At 43.7% G+C, this 22,461-nt stretch overlaps 1 protein-coding gene and 1 non-coding gene across 5 annotated transcripts in view; both read left to right on the top strand.

Moving 5' to 3' along the window:
- PTCD3 (pentatricopeptide repeat domain 3) overlaps nt 1-13,353 on the top strand; it is a 28,814-nt gene extending 15,461 nt beyond the window's left edge. For all 4 annotated transcript variants that reach the window (XM_007477734.2, XM_001379468.4, XM_056813289.1 and 1 more), the window contains exons 12-24: nt 300-382; nt 1,000-1,144; nt 3,022-3,072; nt 6,286-6,375; nt 7,734-7,762; nt 8,352-8,458; nt 9,248-9,326; nt 9,420-9,510; nt 10,361-10,446; nt 10,655-10,803; nt 12,146-12,187; nt 12,299-12,457; nt 13,171-13,353. In XM_007477734.2, the coding sequence (XP_007477796.1) occupies nt 300-382; nt 1,000-1,144; nt 3,022-3,072; nt 6,286-6,375; nt 7,734-7,762; nt 8,352-8,458; nt 9,248-9,326; nt 9,420-9,510; nt 10,361-10,446; nt 10,655-10,803; nt 12,146-12,187; nt 12,299-12,457; nt 13,171-13,255 (1,196 nt within the window). In that variant the 3' untranslated portion in view covers nt 13,256-13,353. The remainder of the gene's footprint in view (nt 1-299; nt 383-999; nt 1,145-3,021; nt 3,073-6,285; nt 6,376-7,733; nt 7,763-8,351; nt 8,459-9,247; nt 9,327-9,419; nt 9,511-10,360; nt 10,447-10,654; nt 10,804-12,145; nt 12,188-12,298; nt 12,458-13,170) is intronic.
- On the top strand, nt 11,409-11,545 carry LOC130456767 (small nucleolar RNA SNORD94). The gene has a single exon (XR_008915809.1). It is a non-coding gene; the product is annotated as a small nucleolar RNA SNORD94 (small nucleolar RNA).
- Nucleotides 13,354-22,461: the final 9,108 nt, after the last annotated feature.

Genomic DNA, 22,461 nt, shown 5'->3' with positions numbered 1-22,461 from the left:
TGTCCTTGGGTTTCTAGCAAGGGCACAGAACCTGGAATGTTCTAGGCATATGACAGAAATGTTTGCTAGGCTGCCTGTTTGAGCCACTAGATCTTAGCTCAGTCCCTGGGTGGCCTCCTCTTCTCTTGGGGCAGGAGTATCTGAGGCTTGACCTCTTCCTTTTAATTGACATGTGGCCATTAGCCTAGTATGGTGTTCTCAAAACACTTTGTTTCTTCCTCCATCGCCGCCACGACCCCCCCCCCCCCATACCCCTTTTATCCTTATTCCCAAATGGTTTTTTCTTCCTACCTTTGCAGCTGATGTTCATACGTTCAATGTACTGATTGAAGCATCGGCCTCAGTGAGAGAGAGACATGAAGAAAGATGGAATCTTATATTGGTAAAGTTGTTTTATCTTCTAGCAGCTTATTATATGAGAAACTGTAGCTGACCTGAAAATAACCATTTCCATTTTTAAAATTGTAATAATGAATTCCATTGTAAATGAGGAGAACAAGATGGTGACAAGGTTGTTCTGTAATTCAAAAATCCTGAGTAAGTTTTCCTCTCACTGACACTGAATGATTGAACATGTACCAACCTGGACATTATAGAAATAGAAAAAGAGCCTACTCATATTTCCCTTTCTTGTAGGGATGCTGTGTGGAGACTTTATGGCTGGTATTTCCTGCATAGTGGGCAGTCCAGGCAGAAAACAGCCTATAGAGGATTCTTGAGTTTGGCTACAGCTTCTTGCCAAATTCTGGTGACAAATAGAAGGCCAAGTTTGGGAGATGGTCACTTAGCTGACAAATTTTGGGATAGGTGAAAAGAGAATGCCAAAAAAAGTAAATCATTCCTGGACTAACCAAAATCTAGTTTTAATAAAAGGAGATAAATATGGCTTCAGGGATCATAGAATCATTCCCCCAGGGCCATCCCCCCTCCAGATATATATACTTGAACCTAGAACTGCACTATTTCATTGAAAGAATTTTTTTATCTTTATTCCACTAGGATTTGTTGAAACAGATGATTGAACAAAAGGTGAAACCAAATCTTCACACATTTAATGCCATTCTTCGAACCCTTAGGAAAATGGGTGCCTTTGGGAAAATTCCTGCCTTACAGACCCTGTGTGAAATGAAAGCCCTCAAGATAGGTAAGGGAGGATCCGGTTTAGGACATAGAATGGACCTGGATAGCCAGTTCTGGTTTTACATCCTGTCCTGTATATTCATTTTTGGTTTTGACTTGCCACAATTAAGAAATGTTATGGGGCAGGTAGGTGGCTCAGTGGATTGAAAGCCAGAAGATCCTGTTCAAATGTGGCCTCAGATACTTCCTGACTATGTGACCCTGAGGAAGTCACTTCACCACCACCACCATCACCCCCATTTCCTAACCCTTATTGCTCTTCTGCCTTAGAAGCAATGCATAATATTGATTCTAAGGTGGAAGGTAAGGGTTATAAGTGTATAGGTGTATATATAAGTGTATGTGTGTGAATAGATGAAAGACAGAAAGACTAACCTTTATTCCTGTCTTTGACCTCCTTAGGGTATATGCCCAGTGATGAGATCATCAGCCAAAAGATGTAAATAGTTCATGACTATACTTGCATATGAATTATCATTTTAAACCTTCATCTAAAATAGCTTTTACAGGAGAGATTTTCTCTTTGAGTTCCATAGAATAATATTTTGTGATTTAAGTGCCTCTGAAGAGGGTTAATTCCTGCTGGTCTTGTTGTATACTGCCCAGAGTAGTACTAGACTGTGTGGAGTGTTAAGCTATAAGTTAGAGTGTATTGTATATATATGAGGCAGCATGATGTGGTAGCTCAAGAATCTGGAAGACTTGCTTCTGATATTTCCCTCCTCAACGTCTTTGCTGCTCCATCAGGAGTCTAAAGCTTTAGGGGGCAGCTGGGTGGCTCAGTGGATTGAGAGCCAGGCCTGGAGATGGGAGGTCCTGGGTTCAAATCTGGCCTCAGATACTTCCTAGCTGTGTGATCTTGGGCAAGTCACTTAACCCCCATTGCCTAGCCCTGACCGCTCTTCTGCCTTGGAACTAATACCCAGTATTGACTCCAAGATGGAAGGTAAGGGTTTTTTTTTTAAAAAAAAATCTAAAGCTTTAGAGCAGACTGGGGTCTGCATTGTTTATTGCCGTTCTTCATCAGGGGCTCTTTATACCAGTGAAATCATAAGTCAAGTCTGGAATAGAAATGCCCAAGTGTCAGTCTCCCAGGGCCCACCTTCCCTTCCCATTGTGTCTGTAGGTATTTCAGGAGCTAGAATAAACAGGTACAGAGGTCTCTTGGGTACATTAGAAATCCCTGATGAGTTCTCATTTAAAATGCTCTGGTGATTCAATCCTTCCTTAGTCACTTTGGCCAGAAGAGATTCTGACTTTGTCATCATGCTTAAAGCTCTTTGGGCATGGAACTGACCTAGAGAGTGTGTCAGCCAAGCATTCATGTCCGAAGAGAAGCAGCCATAGGATGGACCAGTGAACTTTGCCTCTAATTATTACCTGTGATCATTCTGAATATCGTCTGTCACACTTTACTACTCAGGAAGATGTTAAGATATCAGAGTATTGTGTTGTGTGCAGAACGACTCGTTAATTTTGACCCTTTTAATAGCTTTAGATTGCAGTCAGAATATTCCTATTGACCAGAGCTCCTTCCCCCGATTTAATTTAAAAGACCAGGAAATAGGTCTCTTTCTATAATTGTTAGTACATATTTATTTTGACAATTAAGATTTACCTGTGTCCAACTTTATGCTGTGTACATGCTAATACAGCCTTGGCTTTGTGACTAGGAGGCAGTGAGTATTGGGGAAAGAATGATAGGCTGGAAGCCAAGAGAGTCTCTCTCTCTTTTACTTGCTATGCTATATGGCTGAGAGCAAGTCATGTGACCACCAATGGCTGTGAGAACATCTTGTAAAATGTAAAGTGTTCTATAAATGTAAGCTATTGCAACTTAATCTTTATTCTTTGTTTTATTCCCTTCCTGGCGATTTTAAGAACCTTCACTTGCAACGTACCACTATGTTCTTGAGATATTTTACAAAGCCGGTATGTATGACTTTATATTATCTCTGTAGGACCTTTGCTTTAAAAAATGGCATGCATGCAAACAGTAATCAAGCACACACGATGGGCTTCTGAGGGTGTGGTTACTTCTGGAGCCGTGTATGAATGTCAGACTGTTGGCCATCATTTGATCCACTTTTTCCATCTTCTAGTTCAAGTTTAGAGTGAGTAGATGACAGACAGACAGAGTCTAACCTTTATTCCTGTCTTTGACCTCCTTAGAGGTCAGTGATGAGATCAGCCAAAAGATGTAAATAGTTCATGACTATACTTGCAAATGAATTATCATTTTAAACTTCATCTAAAATAGCTTTTACTGCATAGATTTTCACTTTGAGTTCCATAGAATGATATTTTGTGATTTAGGTGCTTCTGGAGAGGGTTAATTCCTGCTGGTCTTGTTGTATGCTGCCCAGAGTAGTACTAGACTATATGGAGTGTTAAGCTATAAGTTAGAGTATTGCTCATGGTCCTTACAGAAAGATCAGGGTACAAACAAGCTGGCCACCGTCATGAATATCATTTGATACAGTTCTAGAAATGCTTGCTATAGCAATAAGACAAGGAAGAGAAATTGAGAGGATAAGCAAGGCAAAGAAGAAACAGAAGGGGATACCCTTGTCACAGATGAAAGTTTACTTAAAGAACACTAGAGAGTAAACTAAAAATTAATTGAAACAATAACCAGTAAAATAGGATCATATAACCCACAAAAAAAGTAGCTTATTGTACATTACTAACAAAACCAAGCAGGAAGGAGATAGAAAAAGAAATTCCATTCGTCATAATTACAGAATATCTAAAATACATGAATGTAACTACGAAATACTATAGCATTAGAGATAGATCCAAAATGTTGGAGAGGGATTAAGTGCTCATTGTCAGGCCTTGTGCCAATTTGATGAAAATAGTCCTCCATTATACTCACTTCAGTACCCTTCCAATCAGAGTACCAAAGGATTACTTTGTAGAACCTGAAGAAGAAAAAAATGTATATGAACAAAAAGACCTAGAATCTGATGGGAAATCATAAAAAAAAAAAAAGTGGGAAGGAGGCCTAGCAATACCAGATCTCAACATGAATACAAAGCTGTATGTTCCTGCTGGTATAGGGTAAAAAAGGAAAAACGTGGTCAGTATACCAGATGAGATTCCTGAAACCAGATGGACAGGCATCATTTTTTTTATCATTCTTGACCAAATGAGACATAGATGATAGTTTTTATCCAGTAGAATGGAAAAGTTTCTAGACAAAGGTCATTGCAGTTAGAAAGGAAACAGGTGAGAGCCAGGCCTAGGTTCAAATCTAGCCTTAGATACTTTCTGGCTGTGTGACCCTGAGCAAGTCACTTAACCCCCATTGCCTAGCCCTTACCACTCTTCTGCCTTGGGCCTGTTATTGGTAATATTGATCTAGTTTGGGTTTTAAATTTATAGCTGATTGATCCTTATCAAGATAGGCTTGAGATGTTAGGGCAACCTAGTTTTAAACGGTTAATGAATTTGCTGGACACAGTTTAATCCAACTATGAGTATAGACAGGGACAGGATAAAGGAGGTATGAATAAAGTCGGAAAACTTTTATCCTAATTCTAAGATTTCTAAGTATAACCTCCCAGTCTAAATCCTTGCAGATTTGCTTCTTATTCACCAAAGGTGAACCCCCTTTAAACTATTCTCAACTATCTACCTAAGACCCAATTCTGTCTATCTAAATTTATTCTAATACATAAACTTCAAATATTATTAACCTCCTTAAATTATTTATGAAAATTCACAAGGTGTCTCAACTAATTCTCTAGATGTGACAGAAATCACTAGCCTCCTCTGACTCTTCCCAGCAGGGGGTCAGACCTCATGATGTTTCAGTGAGAGCAAACAGCCCTCTACTGGGAGTTTTTCTCTTTCTCTCTCTGAGAAAAAACTCTAAAAAATCCCAAAAATGTTCACAGATGTTCTTCCAACTTTTCATAGTTAACTTTAACCGAAATAACTAACAGGTAGTCAGCCAATGAAAATCTTCCTTAAGGTTACTACCATGATTTTTCTCTGGCTGTGCTTTAGAAGGGGACGAGGAAATAATTCTTTTCTCTGGTATTGATCTCTAGTTCTAATTATGCTAGATAACTAATTAAACTCATCAGAACTAAAAATAGTATTGATTCTTGGGTGGAAGGTACAGGTTTTTTAAAAAAGAGGGAAGTTAGAAGGGGGAGAAAGTCTGCAGTAAGTTTCTCAGATAAACTTTTGATGTATAAGAGTTTATAGAGAAATAATTTTAATATATAAGAATCATTGCTCAGTAGACCAAATGGTCAAAGGATATAAACATGCAATTTCAAAAGAAGGAAGTCAGGTTATTAACAATCATATGAAAAAATGTTCCAAATAGAAATGATAAAGGAAAGCAATTGTGGCCATCAAATTCGCAACAATGAAAGACTAAGTGGGTTCCTGTCAATTGGCACAGTTACAATTGTGGCATATTAATAGAATTTGGTTGCAGTATAAGAAATGAAAGGGATAGATTCAGAGAAACTTGGGAAAGATGTATGAATGGCTAGAGTAAGGAAGTGAGCACATCCAGGAGAATAATTTATATAATGACAATTCCTTGACAATATTGTCAAGAAAAATGGGATTAATCTTAAGAACTATTCAGCATGGTTACAACTCAAGGAAACCAACATAGTGAATTGTGAGTCCTACCTTGTAGCCAGGAGATAAGAGACTAGAAATAGTACAGAATAAAGCAGATTTAATCAGATGGGATTCGAATTTTTTATTATATTTGTTACAAGGAATGGTTTTTCTTTTTTTTTTGAGGATTAAAGGAGAATAGTCATTATTTTTAATAAAAAAAGAAATATTAATTATTAAAATACCCAGGACAACAGAAAGAACTTCACGAGGGGGCACAGACAAGGAGGACACTGTTGCAATTACCATGTGACATTTTAGTTAAACCCCAAAATACTTCTATGTAGAAGGGGGAAAGGCAATGCTACATAACAAGTATATACAGTTTCCTTTATGTTTTTCTTTATGTTAAAATTACTTTTTTATGTTTATTAAATCCATAATTCTTTAAGATGAAAGAAAGAAGTAGAAATGTTTCCCGTTTTAATTGGTTCCTCAAGGTTGGAGAGACAAACCAAAGTCCTTCAAAGATGTTCTTGTTCACTTGTTCTGCAGGCCCATCTGGTAAAATCTTCCCTGGTCAGATGACTGACATCTTGAACGAGCTCAAAGGGAAGAAACTATATGTACAGGACCTGGATGATGGTGAGTACCCTGAATGTGTCAAATGGCCTTTTCATCAATACTTAAAGACCTTTGGGAGATTTGTGATTCCACCCCACCAAGCTAACAATGTTTGTGAAGACACTCCTGGAACATTTCACTTGAGCAAATTCCATTGGGATGGGATTTTCTTATTATAGGTATTGTTTATTTGTCGTATTTTCTTTTTAAATTGAGTTCCAGATTCTCATCCTCTCATTCCTCCCATACACACTGAGAAGGCAAGCAGTGTATCGGTTACATATGTGAAATTGTGTAAGATGTTTCCATATTAGCTACATCATCAAAAATCATTCTTTTTAAAGGCAAGAAAATTATACTTCACTTTGCACTCAAGAATTCATCAGTTCTCTCTCTCTGGAGGTGGAGAGCATTTTTTCATCCTGAGTCCACTGGAATTGTCTCAAGAGTAGCTAGCTAAGTCTTTCACCATTTATCATCATTACAACATTGCTGTTACTGTGCACAATGATCACCCAGTTCTGCTCACTTCTCTTTGATACAATTCGTTTAAATATTCCCAGTTTTTTTCTGAAACAGTTTTTCCTGCTCATTCTTTCTTACAGCACGATAGTCATGTGCCACAACTTATTTGACCCTTCTTCAGTTAATGAGCATGCCCTCAGTTTTTCCAAATTTTTGCCAGCATAAAAAGAGCTGCTATAAATATTTTGGTACAAATGAATCCTTCTTTGATCTCTTTAGAGTACAGACTTGGTAGTGGTGTTGCTGAATTAAAGGGTAGGATATGCAGTTTTATAGTTCTTGGTATATAGTTTCCAATTGTTCTCCAGAGTAGTTGTACCAGTTCACCACACCAAGTTTATTAATGTTTCTATTTTCCCTCATCTCCTCCAACATTTGTTATTTCTGATAAGTATGAAGTAGTACCTCAGTGTTATGTTAATTTGCTCTTCTCTAATCAGATGTGATTTAGGGCCTTTTTTCATCTGTTTTGATTTCTTCTTTTGAAAACTTCATGTTCATATCCTTTGACAATTTAATCTATTGAGGAAATGGTATAAGTTTACCCCTTTCCCATATATTTGAGAAAATGAGGCCTTTATCAGAGAAATTTGCTTTAAGATTATATTACTTTAGATTTAAATCACATTTCCCTCATCTCTTTTAATTATGGCTATTTTTGCTTTGTCTGAGATCCGTGATCACCAGGGCACTGTTACTTTAATAAACTGATTAATATGGACTACAGATCATGCTTTTCACTAGATTCCTTTATGTCTTTTTGTCAAAGAAAACTTAAAACTTAAAAAAAAAAATTTGAAGCTGTTTCATCTCTGCTAACTAGGTGTTAATACAACCTTTGTGTTTCTTTTCAGACAAGTTTTTTCTATCAGCTATGAAGGTGGTAAGTATATTTCTTGCTACTTTCCTGTTTTCAAGGAGACACTTCTCCATCTCTAAATCAGACTCAAAACTAGCTTCCACTGTGCTTTGCACCTTTCCTACCCTTTGTTTCCCATTCCATTGCTGTCCTTTCTTCCATACTTTGCTTTTTTTTTAAACCATCCATCTTAAGGCAGGGGGGGTAGGCAATGGGGGTAAGTAACTTGCCCAGGGTCACAATTGAAAGTGTCAGAGACCAGATTTCACCTCCAGGCTTGACTCTATCCGTTGAAGCACTTAGCTGCCCCTCTTTCTTCCAAACTTGATTGAGTTTCAAATTCTGAAGGTCAGAGTGGCAGATTATCCTGGCTGGGCAGGCCTTGATTCTGGTGTGAGACCAGTTGTGTCCCATCTGGAAAAGCTCAGGTCTAGCCTGGCTTCAGCAGGGAGATGGTGACCTCCAAACCCCTCAGCAGTAAAGGTTAGTTATTCTGAGATTGAGGCTCCCTGGGCTTCACGTGCAGCCATGTGGGTCTGTCCCCATTCCCAGCCAGTGAGGAGGCGATTTCCCTGTAGCTCGCACTCATTTATTCCCCTTCCCTCCTCTATAGTGCTTCATGCTGAAAGATCTTGACCTCGCCTACCAAGTCCATGGCCTTTTAAGGTCAGGTGACAATTGGAAGCTGATCGGGGATCCCTTTCAGAGTGTCTTCTATTAGTAAGTTGGGAGAAACATACAGGAGCATTGACTGTTTTCGTTATTTGTGCATTTGCTTCTGGGCCTGCGTGACTAGACAGGTTGGAGGCACAGACTGTTCTCCCCACCAAGAACCCAGAAAATGGGGGGCATCAAATGCAAGATGATTAGAGGTGTAGCAAGGGGGTGTGGGTGTTGTATCCCAAAATAGCAAAAAACCTGACATGGGAGGAGGAGATCATTGGTTAGAGTTCCCCTAGAGTTTGTCTGGCTCTAGTGTTTTATTGAAGGAAAGCTTTGGACATGCCAGAGCCTGTCTAAAGTGTGGGCGTGTCATAGAAAAATCAAAATGCTTCACGTAGCTGGACTCGTGGAGGGATCAGAGGCCATCCATCATGTAGATGTTGGGTCAGAAAGAGGCTGAACTGCGGGTCTAAAAGTGTGAAATCAGCCACCTTAGGAATTGGTGGATTCCCCCATCCCTTAAGGTCTTCCTTTGTGCAGACGATATTTGGACCCACTTCCTGGGGCTGTTGGAGAAAGTATTCCCAGATAGCACCAGGGCTTCTGGGGCCGCCTCCTCTTTGAGATGCTGGGGGGCCTACCTTAATGGCGAGAACAGCTAGACTAGTCCCAGATTCAGTGAGCCCAGCACGTGCCACACACAGTTGTCCCAGAAGAAGTGCTTGCTTCCTGGCAGCTTTGATTGCCTGTGATCGGAGCTGGGACCCTGAGTTTGTGTCTGGTTGAATGGCTCCAAGGCCTAGAGAAATGTGTTTAGTCTTGACAAAGCTTGTTGTCTTCCTGCAGTCAGAAGTTCTTCGGCTTATTGTGCCTCATGGAGCAAATTGATGTCACTCTGAAGTGGTACAAGGCGCTGATCCCTTCTGTAAGAAGCTTTGTCTCTTGTCGTCGTTTGAAGATGCCTTTGTGTCTGAGCACCTGATCTCTTGGAATGTGAAGGCATGTTCTTCTTTTCCAGGTCTGCTTTCCCCACTCCTACCTCATTCTGGATCTTCTCCAGGCCCTGGATGTGGGGAACCGATTAGAGATGATCCCCGAGATCTGGAAGGGTGAGCAGTCGCCGCTCGGACTCCCTACCTTCCCCAGAGTTCTCCAGCCATTGGCAGGGTTTCTTAGATAAGCTATTGAATGCCTCTGGGCTTCAGTCTCCTCCTTTAAAGTGATGAGGTTAGATTAGACAAGGCTCTTACAGTGCCAAAATCTTAGCATATTCCCTAACCATCCCCCACAAATTTGGCAAAGTAATATGGCAGCTCCTTAGTGCAATGGAAAGCTCCAGGCCTTAAGGTGAAGTTCAAATATGACCTTGGACACTAACCCCAATTCTAATTCCATCTTGGCCTCCACCTGCCTCGGTTTCCTCAACTGCAAAATGAGAATCATACTAACTACTCCCCCTTCCTAGGGTCGTTGTAAGGATCAAATTATTTAACATGTAAAGCTTTTAGCACTGTGCTGAGCCCATAATAAGTACTAGATGTAATTATTTTCATTAATAGTATTCCTATTATTGTCATCACCTGTATCTGGTCATCTTACTGTATGAGGCCAGTGTCTCAGCTCTCAAGGCTGATCTCAGGGCAGCCAGGGCAGGTGGGTGCTTTGTCCAGAAGCTTTCTGCCAAATGCCAGGGTCGCAGCATGTGTTCCTTGTTTCCTCTAGGAGCAAGGGGAAGTGGCAGATATTTAGCTTCTTCCATTTCCAACACCCTCTCCCTTTTTTCTGGGAACTTGGGGGGGGAAGGTGGAGAGAATTGTCAAACCGAACTTGCTACTTTGGTGTCCTCTCTCACCCAAAAAACCTAGAAGTGGTGGGATTTGGCCAGCAAATCTGCTTTGACGGTGGAGGCGATCACTCTGGCCACACTTTCATTTATTTCTACTTGTGTCTTATTCCAAGATTGCAAAGAATTCGGTCTGAGTAAATGGAATAATGTGAGGGAGGAGATCCTAGAGCTGATGGCCAGAGAGAAGCAGCCCCCAGAGGTAGGACAATGGAAGAGGCCCTTCACTCCCCGAGGTCAGGGTGATCCTTTGTGTCCACATGTGAAGGCAGAGGAATCGAGAGCCTTGCTTCCTCATTCCCTGCCTCAGTTTCTCCCTCTGTACAGTGAGGATACTGCCTTCCCAGAATGCCTCTAGCAGTGAGTGCAAAGCCCATGTGGCAGTTATGCTGATGACCACTTGTTCTCAGGTCCAGGAAGCATTTGCCGACTGTGCTGCCGATATTAAATACACTTATGAAAATGAAGACGGGGTCAAGGTGGTACCAGAGTGGCCCTCCGGCCCCATGAACTATATCGCCCTTCTCCTCCTCCGAGGGGGCAGGACCCGGGAGGCCTGGTAAGGAGGATCCTGGGGCACGCTGGTGTTCAAAGCTTGCCCCTCCATCTCTGAGAGATGGGGCTCCAGGGCAGGCTGGGCAGGAAGCGTTTTGTTTTGGGGAAAGTGGTTCTTCTCACACTGGCGCTTAGGGGTCATTTACCCCATGTTTGGCATTTGTGTCTGACCTAACTGGGGGCATGCTGCCTTAGCTGGCTTGTGTACACCGGCGGTTCCCCCTCTACTCCCTCTGTCTCTTAGAATATAGTCCGAGACTGAGGCTCGGAGCAGGCAGAGTGGCTGCTCAAGACTATGTGAGTAAGTCTCCAAAGCGGGATTTGAACCCATGTCTTCTATGCTAATGCTCCTGCCACTGTGCTATGCTCTTCACTTATTTTTAAATCCTCTCCTCCCCTCCTCTGGGGCTAGGCAGGGGGGGATCACCCAGCTAGAAAGGATTTGAAGCCACATGTAAACCCAGGACTAACCATCTCCAGGCCTCTCGTTCATCTTATGTCCAGACTAGGACCCTGGCTTGTCCGTTAGCCAGTTGGGTTGGCCATCCGTGGGTCTGCCTGCATCCCTGTGAGGTGGGGCAGATGGAACTCTAGTCTGGCCCATACACAGAGGCTGTGATGATTGGCGCAGGGGTACGGACCTCAGCTGAATCATGGGAGCTGAATGTATGTGTGTCTCTGCCCTCCTGCGTGTGGCAGGTTGATGGGGAGCACTTACATGAGACTGGTGCCTAAATCTGAGCCTCAGCCCCACACGGCGCTGCCTTGGGGGCTTCCACACAACGGGGCTGCCTGATGAGGCTCCAGGGAAGCTCGGAAGGGGGCCCTGATCCCCGGAGCCTCTCCGAGTGCAGTGTTCTCTGGGCGTTTACACTTTAGTCTGATTCTGCTGCAAGCTCAACCCCCTGGCCTAGTGTGTTGTGGGAGGCAATGAGGCCTTTGGGAATTTTATTTCAAAAGAAGTAAGCAGTGATATTCCGTTATTCATCCTCGGACAAGAGGCAGGAGCTACGTAGCTCCTTTAGTTCTACTGCTTTAGGGCAGAGAGCAGGAGCTTCCTACGTGTTGGTCAGTTCTTGACTAAACAGACTCTTCTGATTCTAGACCCCAACCTCCCACCCCAGTTCCGGTCCTTTTTTAGACCCAGTCAGCCCCCTTCACTTCCCCCGTTTCTCGGGACACAACTAGAGTCTCTGGTCTATTTAACTATCGTTCCATCCCCATCTGTCAGGCAATGTGGGGATACCCCTGGAGCGCTATTTAGGGATCCCCTTTGTGAATGCCTGGGAGGAATGGAAGCGGCAGGTGTCCGGGCCCTAAAAGATCCGTCATCTTCTCTCACACAGGCAAATGTTGGAGTATTTCAAGAAGCAAAACAGAATCCCCCAGTGAGTTCCCGTGATCTGCTGCCCCATCCTGCGGGGACTTTCTGCCATCTTGGGTGGGTGGGTGGTGGTGATGGGCGTGAGCACAATTGCCATTGGATTTCTCTCTCGCAGAACTGAGCTGATGAATGAATTCATGGACAGTGCCAAGGAACACCACAACTCTGCCCAGGCTGTGCACTTGGTGGAGCTGGCCCGCGCACTGAGCCTGGCCGTTTGTGAGCCCCTCACCCAGAGGGTGCTGGCTGATTTCGAAGTCTCCAAGGAACAGAGGTAAGCAGTCCCTTTCTTCTTTTCTTCTCCAAATCCGGTGACTATCAGTTACTGCACCCCTGCCTCGGGGAAAGCACTGCTAGGGAGCAGACGGAGAGTGGGAAGAGCCTGGGTGGACCCAGGCTCAGGAGGCCCGAGGGGTCTCTTCCTACATGCTTTGAGCTTCATTGTCTCCTCTGCAGAATGGGAATGACACTATTCTGGAAGGGGTTAGGGGGCAGTGAGATCAGAGGCGATCCCTGCTGTCCTATCCTGTAATCTTGTTATCGGGAAAGGCCCGTGGAAGAGCGTGACAGACAGAGCAGATGGGCTGATGCGGCTGCGCCTGGCTGCATGCTTAGCACCAGGAGTGGTCTTGGAATCGATATGGGGGGCCAGGAAACCTGTAGATAGATGGTCACCCTGGGATCCCTTTGACTTTTTTATTGGTATCTTGTGTTTACAAAATAATTCCCCTGGTATCGCCCTTCCTTCCACCCATGTCCCGTTTAAGATCTATTTTTAATTGAGTAAATAAACAGTCCATTTTAATCTACATTTGAGCCGGCACTGGGTGGGAGATCCTGAATGCACTGGCCGAGGCTCCTCGCCTTAGGTCTGAAAGTGAAGGGGGCTGGGATCTGTGGCCGCGTTAGAGAACAGGTCACGCCTGGTTGTGGAGATTGGGAAGCACCCAGGAGACAGAGAATGCCTGAAACTTGGTTTTCCTGCAGAAAAGCCCTGGAAGCCTTTTCTGTGACAACCAGCGACAGTGACAGCAGCAGCGACAGCGACAGCAGCAGCAGTGACAGCGAGTGAGGGGCCATGAAGGACTTTGCTCCCAGGTGTGTCTGGAGCCGGATTGACCAGTGATGGGGGAAAGAGGGGGCTGCAGGAATAAAGACGTTCCTCCCAAACCCAGCCGACTTGTTGCTCCTGGAAGGAGGGGAGGCGGGAAGGCACTTAGGTTAGAGGGAGGATGGGAGGGCTGGGATCCAGGGATCGATGCCTCAAACCCAGACCACACAAGCTCACACTTTCCAGAAGACGTGTACACCATGTGGCCGAGGCTGTCCCTCATTGCTGTCGTTGCATCCAGGAGTCAGGCTGCCTGTGGTCACTCACCAGTCAGACTGGCTGCATCCTCCCTTGGTTACAAGGAAAGAGTGGGGAGAAATCGGACAAAAAAATGTCCCCAGATGCTTTCTATCAGGAGAATTGGTTCCTTAATTGGCCTTTCCACGAGCCGCCCTCCTTGGGAATCCCTGGGGTGACTGTCCCTTCACTGACTACCAGGTGTGAGATACCACTTGTCCTGCCCAAGAAAGGCTCGCTTCCTCCCTGCCTGAGGTGACTGTATTTGGGGGAAAAATTACAGTACTGGGCTGGATTTTGGGACAAGGATAAAGAATTCGATTGCACTAAATAGTACCCACAGATGCCCCTTCCAACCTCTTGGAGAACACCAGCTGTCCTACCAAACCCAGGTCAGAACCTGAACCCCAGCCTGCTTTGCTGATGCCTGATGTGCTTTTCTGCCAGGCCTCCCACCCCACCCCACCCCCAACCCCATCTTGCTCAGGAACCCAAAGCAGTAGGACTGTCATGCAATAGCAATGAGGGCCTACAGCTGATTGATCCAAGTTCATTTGGGTCCTCACTACTCCAGGGTAAGCTGGCATTTTTCATTGATTCCCTGCTACACTCTTGGGGATGTGCCACCCAAGGGAAGGCTTGGGTAAGTGGCAGAGTATAGACAAGCAAGGGGAGAATGCATGATGCCCCGATGATGAAAGGGCATGGAATGGGGGGACCTGGGGTGCCATTAGTTTATCAGTGTGTTTGGGTGGGTAAGGTACCAGGGCCCCCAGCTGGATGGGAGGAGGGATGGCGTCTCTGGAATGATGTAGGCAACGGCAGCCCAGCTTTCTGAGAGATGATCTGGCCGTAATCACTGATGATGAATCAAAATGGTAACCCGGCGGGCCGTGAAGGATACGGCAGGTGGAGGGCTAACCTATGGCCAAAACAAATGCAACCAAGACATCATTTGGGAAATGAATGTATCTCCAAATGAGAGGTTTAAGAGAGAAGCAAGTGGACTGCTTTGCCAGGACCCACAGGGTAGAAAAGGGAACGAGCATTCGAGTGCCCTTCTTTGTGCCTAGAGGCTTGCAGAAAGGCAGCTGGCACACTGACGACCCGAATGAGGCCATTTAGGCAGGCATGAGGGAGCTGGGATCCACCCAGGAGAGAGAACCCACATGAATGAGACAGGCACAGGGCAGCCGATGGATGAAGTCACCATCCCCAGCATGTGCAGGCTTCCCATTTGATCTATAAAACTTAGGAGGTGCTACTGCCCTTCTGGTCTAGCTGCTGTCCCATTCTCAGTGGTGTGCGGCCCTTGGTAATAACTTGACCCTCCCATCCGGCCATGTTGAGCATCCTATAACAGCTGTCTTCCTTCACACTTTTATACCACCTCAGGGCCTTTGTAGGAAACCCTTCATGGCCCCCTGATACTCCTAAACATTTTCTCTTGACTGTCTTCCCAACTCCCTGAGCTGCAAGGGCCCTCCAAGGTTGATCTACAGTTACCTGGAAAAGGTTCCCATCCAGCCTTTGCCTAAAGACCTCTAGGAAGGGCCACCCACTACTTTCCGAGGTTTAGGAAAGATCTCATTGGTTAGAAAGTTTTCCCATTAATCAAGTCAAAACTCTGTGTTCCTGTACCTTCCGCCCACTGGCTCTGAGCTTTGGCCTTTGGGACCAGCTACATTAATCCCTCTTCTCCATGAATGGCCACAAGTGTCTGAAGAGCTTAAACTCCCCCATCCCCAGGCTAGTCTGCCCTACTTCCATCAGCCAAATGGCTGATTAGTAGGGCTGTTGTAGAACCGTGGAACAAAACGATGGATCTGGAGTCCGAGGATCTACCTAGATTCATAGCTTTCCTACTCTGAGTTACCCTGGAGCTTGGGCTTTCGTTATTAGGGCATCTGTTTTTTAAAAACCCTTTTCTTCCAGCCTCGAATAACTGCTGCGTAAACTCCACTTCAAACCTTATAAAGGTGCCAGCCGCCTTTCCATAGCAAGGGCTAGGCAATGGGGGTGAAGTGACTTGCCCAGGGTCACCTGGCTAGGAAGTGTCTGAGGCCAGATTTAAACTCGGGTCTTCCTGTCCTTAGTCCCAATCCACTGAGCCACTTACTCATTCCTCATCTGTACAAAGGAGAGAGGTGTTGGGGGAGAAGCAGTGAACAGGATGGCTTCGAGCCTCCCTTCCATCTTGAAAGCTTATTGCAGTTTGACTCAGGATTCCTGAAAACCTATCCTGGAGTTCTTTGATCCATGATCTTCTGATGATCAGGGTACAAAGAACAACATGCTTGCCACCATTATGGGGGATTATACAGCACAGCATCCAAAGGAGGGTATCCTTTAGATGGTGAGCTCCTCCAGGCTCTCCCATCTTTTGCCAAGTACAACAAACTCCAGAACACTGGATGGGTGGCAATCTACACCTTGGAGGGAAGAGGACCCCCGTCGAGGAGGAAGCATTTAGCTAAGTATCTTATTAAATTCAGCCAAACATTCTGGCCTGCTGATTGCTGCAGAAGCCTTGGGGAGTCCTCTATTTGGCCCTATGACACGAGGTGCCATTTACAGAAAGCCACGAGGCCTAGATGATCTTATTTGGGTTTTCCCAAGTTCTGAAGCAATCGCGGATCACTCACATCTTCCACAACTCCAGGTTGCACCCTTCTTTCACCCCTGAACTCTTAATAAACTTACCTGGGCACTTTTCCCCATGACTTCTGGTGTTGCTGCCAGATTAGTCTTCATAAAACACAGTTGAAAAGCTTGCTCAAAATGTTCAGATACCTGCCACTGACTACAAGGATCACTTGCAAACTTACAAACTCTCAATATTTGCATCAAGAGTGTGTTTTGTCCTAAGGACTTTTTTGGGGGGGGGGGGGGGGACCCATGAATGATGACTGCCCGAAGAATGAGACCTGTGTATTTGTTAAAGAAATTGTCAGTGGGAGCAATGTCTTTTTTTTTTTATTAAAACCTTACCTTCTGTCTTAGAATTATAATAGTTAAAAATTAAATCATGAGGCTGTTAGTAGCTTTATTTCATTAACTAGTGATAATAAAGAGAGAGGGAAATGTAGACAAGAAATAAAGAGTTGCCTAGACTATGTGTCACTAATAGAATAAAACTCACCAACAGGATTCAAATCGCCAGCCAGAAGAGCACGAGAGAGACTGAAAACAACCTCTTGGTCTCGGCTTATAAGCAATTTTCTCCATTCACTAGCTCTCCTACATCATATCTCAGGAACCAATCATAGTTCCTTAATTTGCCTGGCACCACCCAGGGGAATTGCTTTCTATCTCATTAGTTTCAACTTTCTTTCTCTGAAGGCCTGTCTATGCCTGCACATCTCAATAGTAAACAACCTCCAGGTCCCTGATTGAATACATCAAAACAAAGCAACATAATGGAGGAGTTCCTTTCCCACCATCCCCCCTATGATTCTATTGGGAGAAAAGCATGTTGAAATCTCCCCATTTTAGGGTTTGGAGAGATTAACATGCCTAGTTTCCCCAAGGAATCATTTCAAATAACCATCTTATACCTCTAAAGATTCTTTTATTGGAGTTGTATAGAATATCGCACTTCACCTAGAGGAAATTACAATAATTTGGGGATAAGAGGGAAAGAAAAGAGAAAGAACATAGAAAAAAATGATTGATAGATGCATTGGCAGAAAGTCAATTATGGGCATTCCCCTTTGACATAAGAGTTTACATTCAGAATAAATATGTTCAACCCCCTTCAGTTCAGTTCGTTATATCCCAAAGTCACTCTGGATCTTTTGATGTAGTGTGTGGTTTCCTCAGGCATCCTTATAGCACCTCCAAAAGATCCGCTTTCTTGATTTGGGGTGTTGGTGAGTTTCTTTTCCTGAAATTTCTTCAAAAAATCTTAAACCTTGGATTTTAGGATAATTGTACAATGCCCTGAGAAGTACATTGACCAACACCAGAATCACCCCAGAATACAAGATTGAGTTATGGGGTATGTGAATCAATTGTTAAAAGAAAGCCACACACAAAGAGAAGAGAAAAAATTCTGGGTAAAAAAATATGTATATATTAAAATCGTGTGTATAAAATTATGAGTAAAGAAAAGAATAAATCCATAAAAGGTCTTTGAATCACAAGCAAGGCCCAATTAAAGTAATTTATGTTCTACAAGTCCACATGACAAATGCAGTAATATTGCACTTACCCATCCACAGCCAGGACTACAGAAAACTGCCATATTATAAAAGAGAAGGGACTATATTCTGAGGTAAAAGGGAAATGATTCCCTGGTCTGATTTTATCTTCAATTTCAGGGATAGGGGAGCCAAAATAAAAGCCAAACTAAGGTAGTTGTAGGAAATCTGGTATGGAGAAGTCCTGCATCTGAAGTTGTCAAACAGCCTCTTCCTCGAACCTCAACACAAATCCTTGGTCTTGGCACAGATTCTCATCAATCCCACAAGGATTGTTGGTCTTTTTGACCTTGTGCTTCTTGGCATCGTACAGTAGCTCTTTTGTGATCCCTTCTTCTGAAATCAGACACAATTTTTAGTAAAAGTCCCATAATACTTAACAATCAAAAGCAGATTTCCATAGTCTGAAGCTTTTGGGTATGCATTGGTATTAGGGCTCATAGACAATGTAAATTTGTCCTTCAAAATCAAATAAATATTAATACTGATTCCATGTACTTCAAGTAGAAAAAATAAGGAAAAACCACCAAATACCCTATTGAAAATAAAAAAAAAATAATAAAAAAAAGAAATTCAGGAATTCAATGTGTCAACCAAAACAGTGTCCAACTTGTCTGTGGACTTTTATAATGGTATTATCTCCAGTTCAGCCAGGAGGAGGGTATAAATAAAGACAATTGCATGTGACAGGATATAGTCTATCAGTGTCTATAGAAGGTACATGTTTTACATGTAACGAATCCAAGAGTCCTTTTCTCCAATTTTGATAGCTGTTGGAGTGGTTAACAGGAAATTACATACACCTTGTATTTAAAACTGCATTAGAGAAACTTCTTCACTATGGGGAGAGTAATAGACTGAAATAGTTAACATCAATAAGGCAATGGAGTCTGAAAAGGTTTAAAATCACCTCCAGACTCTTTGAGGTTCCTTCCCCTCCCGAGTGCCATCATTCATCTAGATTCCTTTTGCCACACCTCTGGGATCCCCCATACTGAAGGGAGTTGTTACACCGATTACAGTGAGAACAAACCCCATATTGGATATTCTGGTGGGAGTTATGATTTGCCCGATTTGAATTACTATTCCTATGTAAGTTCCTATTATTATTATTCCTAAAGCTTCTATTTCTATTTTCCTGAGTCCTTTTCCTACAGTTCATAATTACACGACACCCCCCCTCCACAAAAATAACATATTGGTGGTTGTGTTGTGAATTCTTAAAAAGGGGCTATGGCCACTCCTTGATTTGCTGTTGCTTTGTCAACTTTACCAGCTAATGCATCTATTCTCTTCATTAATTTCTCTACTAATTCAGTGTTCTCTTCATCTTTCTTTTCATCTCCATAAAAAAAAAAATGTCACTCTTTTCTATTCCTCAAGATCCATATTAGCTCAGTTTGGGCAGTTAGTCCTAAAATAGTTCTTAACCCCCTTACAATTGTTTTTTACAAATTGTCTCCTGATTTGTCTAACATTTCTTTCCCTAGAAAAGATCTAGGTCTATATATCTGCCTCCTAGCTCAATAAGCCTATCCAGAAACTGAGAGAGGTTTTTATCATCTTTCTGCTTTAGGTTTTCACATTTAGTCCACTTACCAGGCCTATCAGAGCAATGTGACAAGGAAATCACTTTAAAAGACTGATATATATTAATTTAAGGTCGCCAAGGAATTCAGCTATGTAATTCCTAAATGAAAACTCAAGTCAGCAGTCAACCTTTTATGGAGTTTAATTACAAACAGGAGGAAGAAAGGTATTAGAGATAGAGAGGGAGAGAGAAAGGGGAGAGAAGGGAATAGGGCTTAAATACCCCTTCTGTTTAGGCTGGGCCAAAAGGCCCAAGCCCTTAGATAGCTGAGGCAAAGAAAAGAGATCAGTCTCTATCACTCACGTGACCAAAATGGAGAAACAGTCTCAGGGGCCTCCACCTCCAGCTTCCTTCAGAGCAAGCTTCTCAGAGCACAACCTCTCAGAGCAAAAACCTCTCCAACCAACCCCCTCTAGTCCTCAGACCCCTCTATCTTTAAGGAAACCATCCAAGTTCCCTCCCCTCAGTTCTCACATCTACCAATCACTGTCCATGTCTTCCCTGTGCCAATGGTGGCTCTACCTTAACCCAGGACCGCCCAGAGGTCTGTGGCTTTGCACATGTCTGTTGAAGGTCATATTCTCAAATAATTAAATCTTGATCTATGCTGCAGCCCTTCCTAAATCCTGTTAGGACTGAGTAGGGTGGAAATTGTATTTTCCAAGACCTGGTTCTGTCATTCCAAGTATCTCTATTGTATCAATTCTAAAATCAATCATGACTCAAAGAAATTCCTGTTCTATGCTTAAGCATAGGTCAAAGCCCTTTCCATTGTTCAGCAAAAGGTTTCTGTCCTAAAGTAATCTTAAGTAGGGAGGAGAAGGAACCTCCCATGCCAATGGGGTTCACATTCCAATAGACTATCAGTAAGAAATTTTCCAAGTATGAAATTTCCCAATGGTGAAATTTCCAACATTTATAAGTCTAAGAAATTTTAAGGTTTACAGCAAGCTCTCTTTGCTTTTAGTAATGCATTTCTAGCCTGGCATAGTTTTAAGTAATCTTGCTCTTAATTTGGGTCCCATTTAAGATCTTCATTTGGCCAATGAATTACTACCTCTCCCTGGGCCTGATTAACAAGAGAAAGAATCTTATTTCTTCCTCTTTCCATTAGCAGGCATGTAGCAAGCTTTTCACATGGAGAAACATGGGATTATAAGTACAATAAATGCTTTCAATTTTATTTATAACTACAATGAGCTCATCTTCAAAGGAAAGGCCCCCCCTCCACACACACACACACACACTTTGAATCTCTCAATATCTTGTGGAGAAAGGTGTATGATATATGTATATAATGTTTACTAAGTTCCCTCATTTATTGTAAGTGGGAACATCCCTTAGGGAGAATAAACCTTTAATTGAATTGTTTGTGATTACTGTTGTCTGGTTTGTTTGGGTTGCAGTAGAGTGGGTGGGAGGAAGGGGAGTAGTGGTAGGGACTGGGGGCAGAATGGTAGGGGAAGAGGAAGAGATGGGTTGGGAAAAGGAGAGGGGCTGTGGCAGGGGAGGAAGAGGCAAGGCAAAGTGAGATTGAGCAGGGCCTGAAGAAGGGAGGAGGTAATTGGGGGATGTAAAGGTGGGGAGAAGGGAGGGTTGGAGAGGCCAGTAGGAAAAGGGGAGGGGACAGTGAAGGCAGGGGGAGAAGGCAAGCCAGGGCAAGAGGAAGGGTGGACAGGATGAGGCAGAGATTGGGTAGGCTTAGATGGCAAGGGAGGGTAGAGAGGTGGATTTTTCTTCTGAGTCTTGAGATTAATCAAGCTGTCTTTCCATTGTTTTTCCCCCCCTTGGGGAAGAATGGATAAACTGCAAGGTACCCTATCAGTACACCCAGGAACAGTAAGTACTAAACGAAACCATTCTGGAACTCTGAGCTGTGTGAACAGTGTAATGCTCTCTGAGAACAGGAGCCTTTTTAGATAGGCAGGAAGTTGCACTTTCACAATGGGGCCACGCTCTCTAGCACCATCTTCTGTTGCCTATTTATTTTTAAATTTAATTATTAAATTGCCTACAGTTCTATTCTTGTCCGTAGATGGCGCTACCCTAGGGTGTACTGGCTAAGGGTTACGGGTCTCACAGGGCTAGAGGATGGGGTGTCCTAAAGGCTAGGAAGAAACACACTTCCTATAAAGTAAAACCACCCCTCAGGGTACAGCCTTCTCCTCTCCCCAGGGGTAAAAACCCAGAGGGTCCATGCTTCCAAGAGGGCCTACAGGGTTGGGGGGCTGGAGCTCTAGCTCTGAGGGAGGCCTGGACTCCGAGGCTTTCCCAGGGAAAGGCTTAGCAGGGATCCTCTTCACTGAGCTGGTCGGGGGATGAAAAGGATTTGGGTGGGGAGCACAGGCTGTGGCTTCTCAGGGTTAAAGGGGCAGCTTTAGAGATCTTGCTGCTGCTCTCCCTGGCGCCTTCTCCCACTTTAAGCTAATGGTGGAGGCACGTGTAGGGGCTCAGAAAGGGCCTTAAAAAAAAAAGAAAAATTGGACTCCCAGGAGCAAAGCAAGATACTCCCCTATAAAGGGCTAGAAACTGGAGGTTTGGGTTACACCTGGTTTGGGGGGGGGGGGAACAAAAGTTAAGCTTACTTTCCTCCCCCAAGACTCAACCCTTCCTCACAATCTGGAGTTCTGGGCCACAGGCCTAGAGCTGGGGGTGGGGGGGTGGGGAGGGACTGGAAATGTCTCACCAGGTGGAACCCTGCAACTGCCAGCTGATCCTTGCTAAAAATCCAGCTTACCAGGCAGCAGCAAAGTGATGGGAGGGGGCTCTACTCAGCCCTGAGTTGGTTAAAGGGAAAAGGGATTCATCTCACCCGGACTTTGGGGGAATCAGCAGGGCTGGGGAGGCAGCAGCAGCGCAGTTGAAGGGGCTCCTAAAGATGGCTCTACACTATCAGACCAACAGCTATGGCCGTGAGGCTAATCTGCCCTTTCATCTATTTCAAACTGCTCTACAAACTTGGGGAGAAGTGAGAGTTCGGAACTCCAGGCTTAGCTACTAATCAACTGGCTTAAGGATAGTTTAGAGTAAAAGGGAAGAAAATGAAGGCAATGAGGGTACTCGTCAAGCCTTTGTGGTCTCCAAATTGTAGTAATTAAAATGAAGTCATGAGGCTGCTAGTAGTAGTGATAGTAAAG

The sequence above is a fragment of the Monodelphis domestica genome, chromosome 1, assembly GCF_027887165.1.
Source record: "Monodelphis domestica isolate mMonDom1 chromosome 1, mMonDom1.pri, whole genome shotgun sequence".
In the NCBI taxonomy this organism is placed as follows: Eukaryota; Metazoa; Chordata; class Mammalia; order Didelphimorphia; family Didelphidae; genus Monodelphis; species Monodelphis domestica.
Note: the sequence above shows the minus strand (reverse complement) of the source record. Positions and strands in the feature narration are given on the sequence as shown.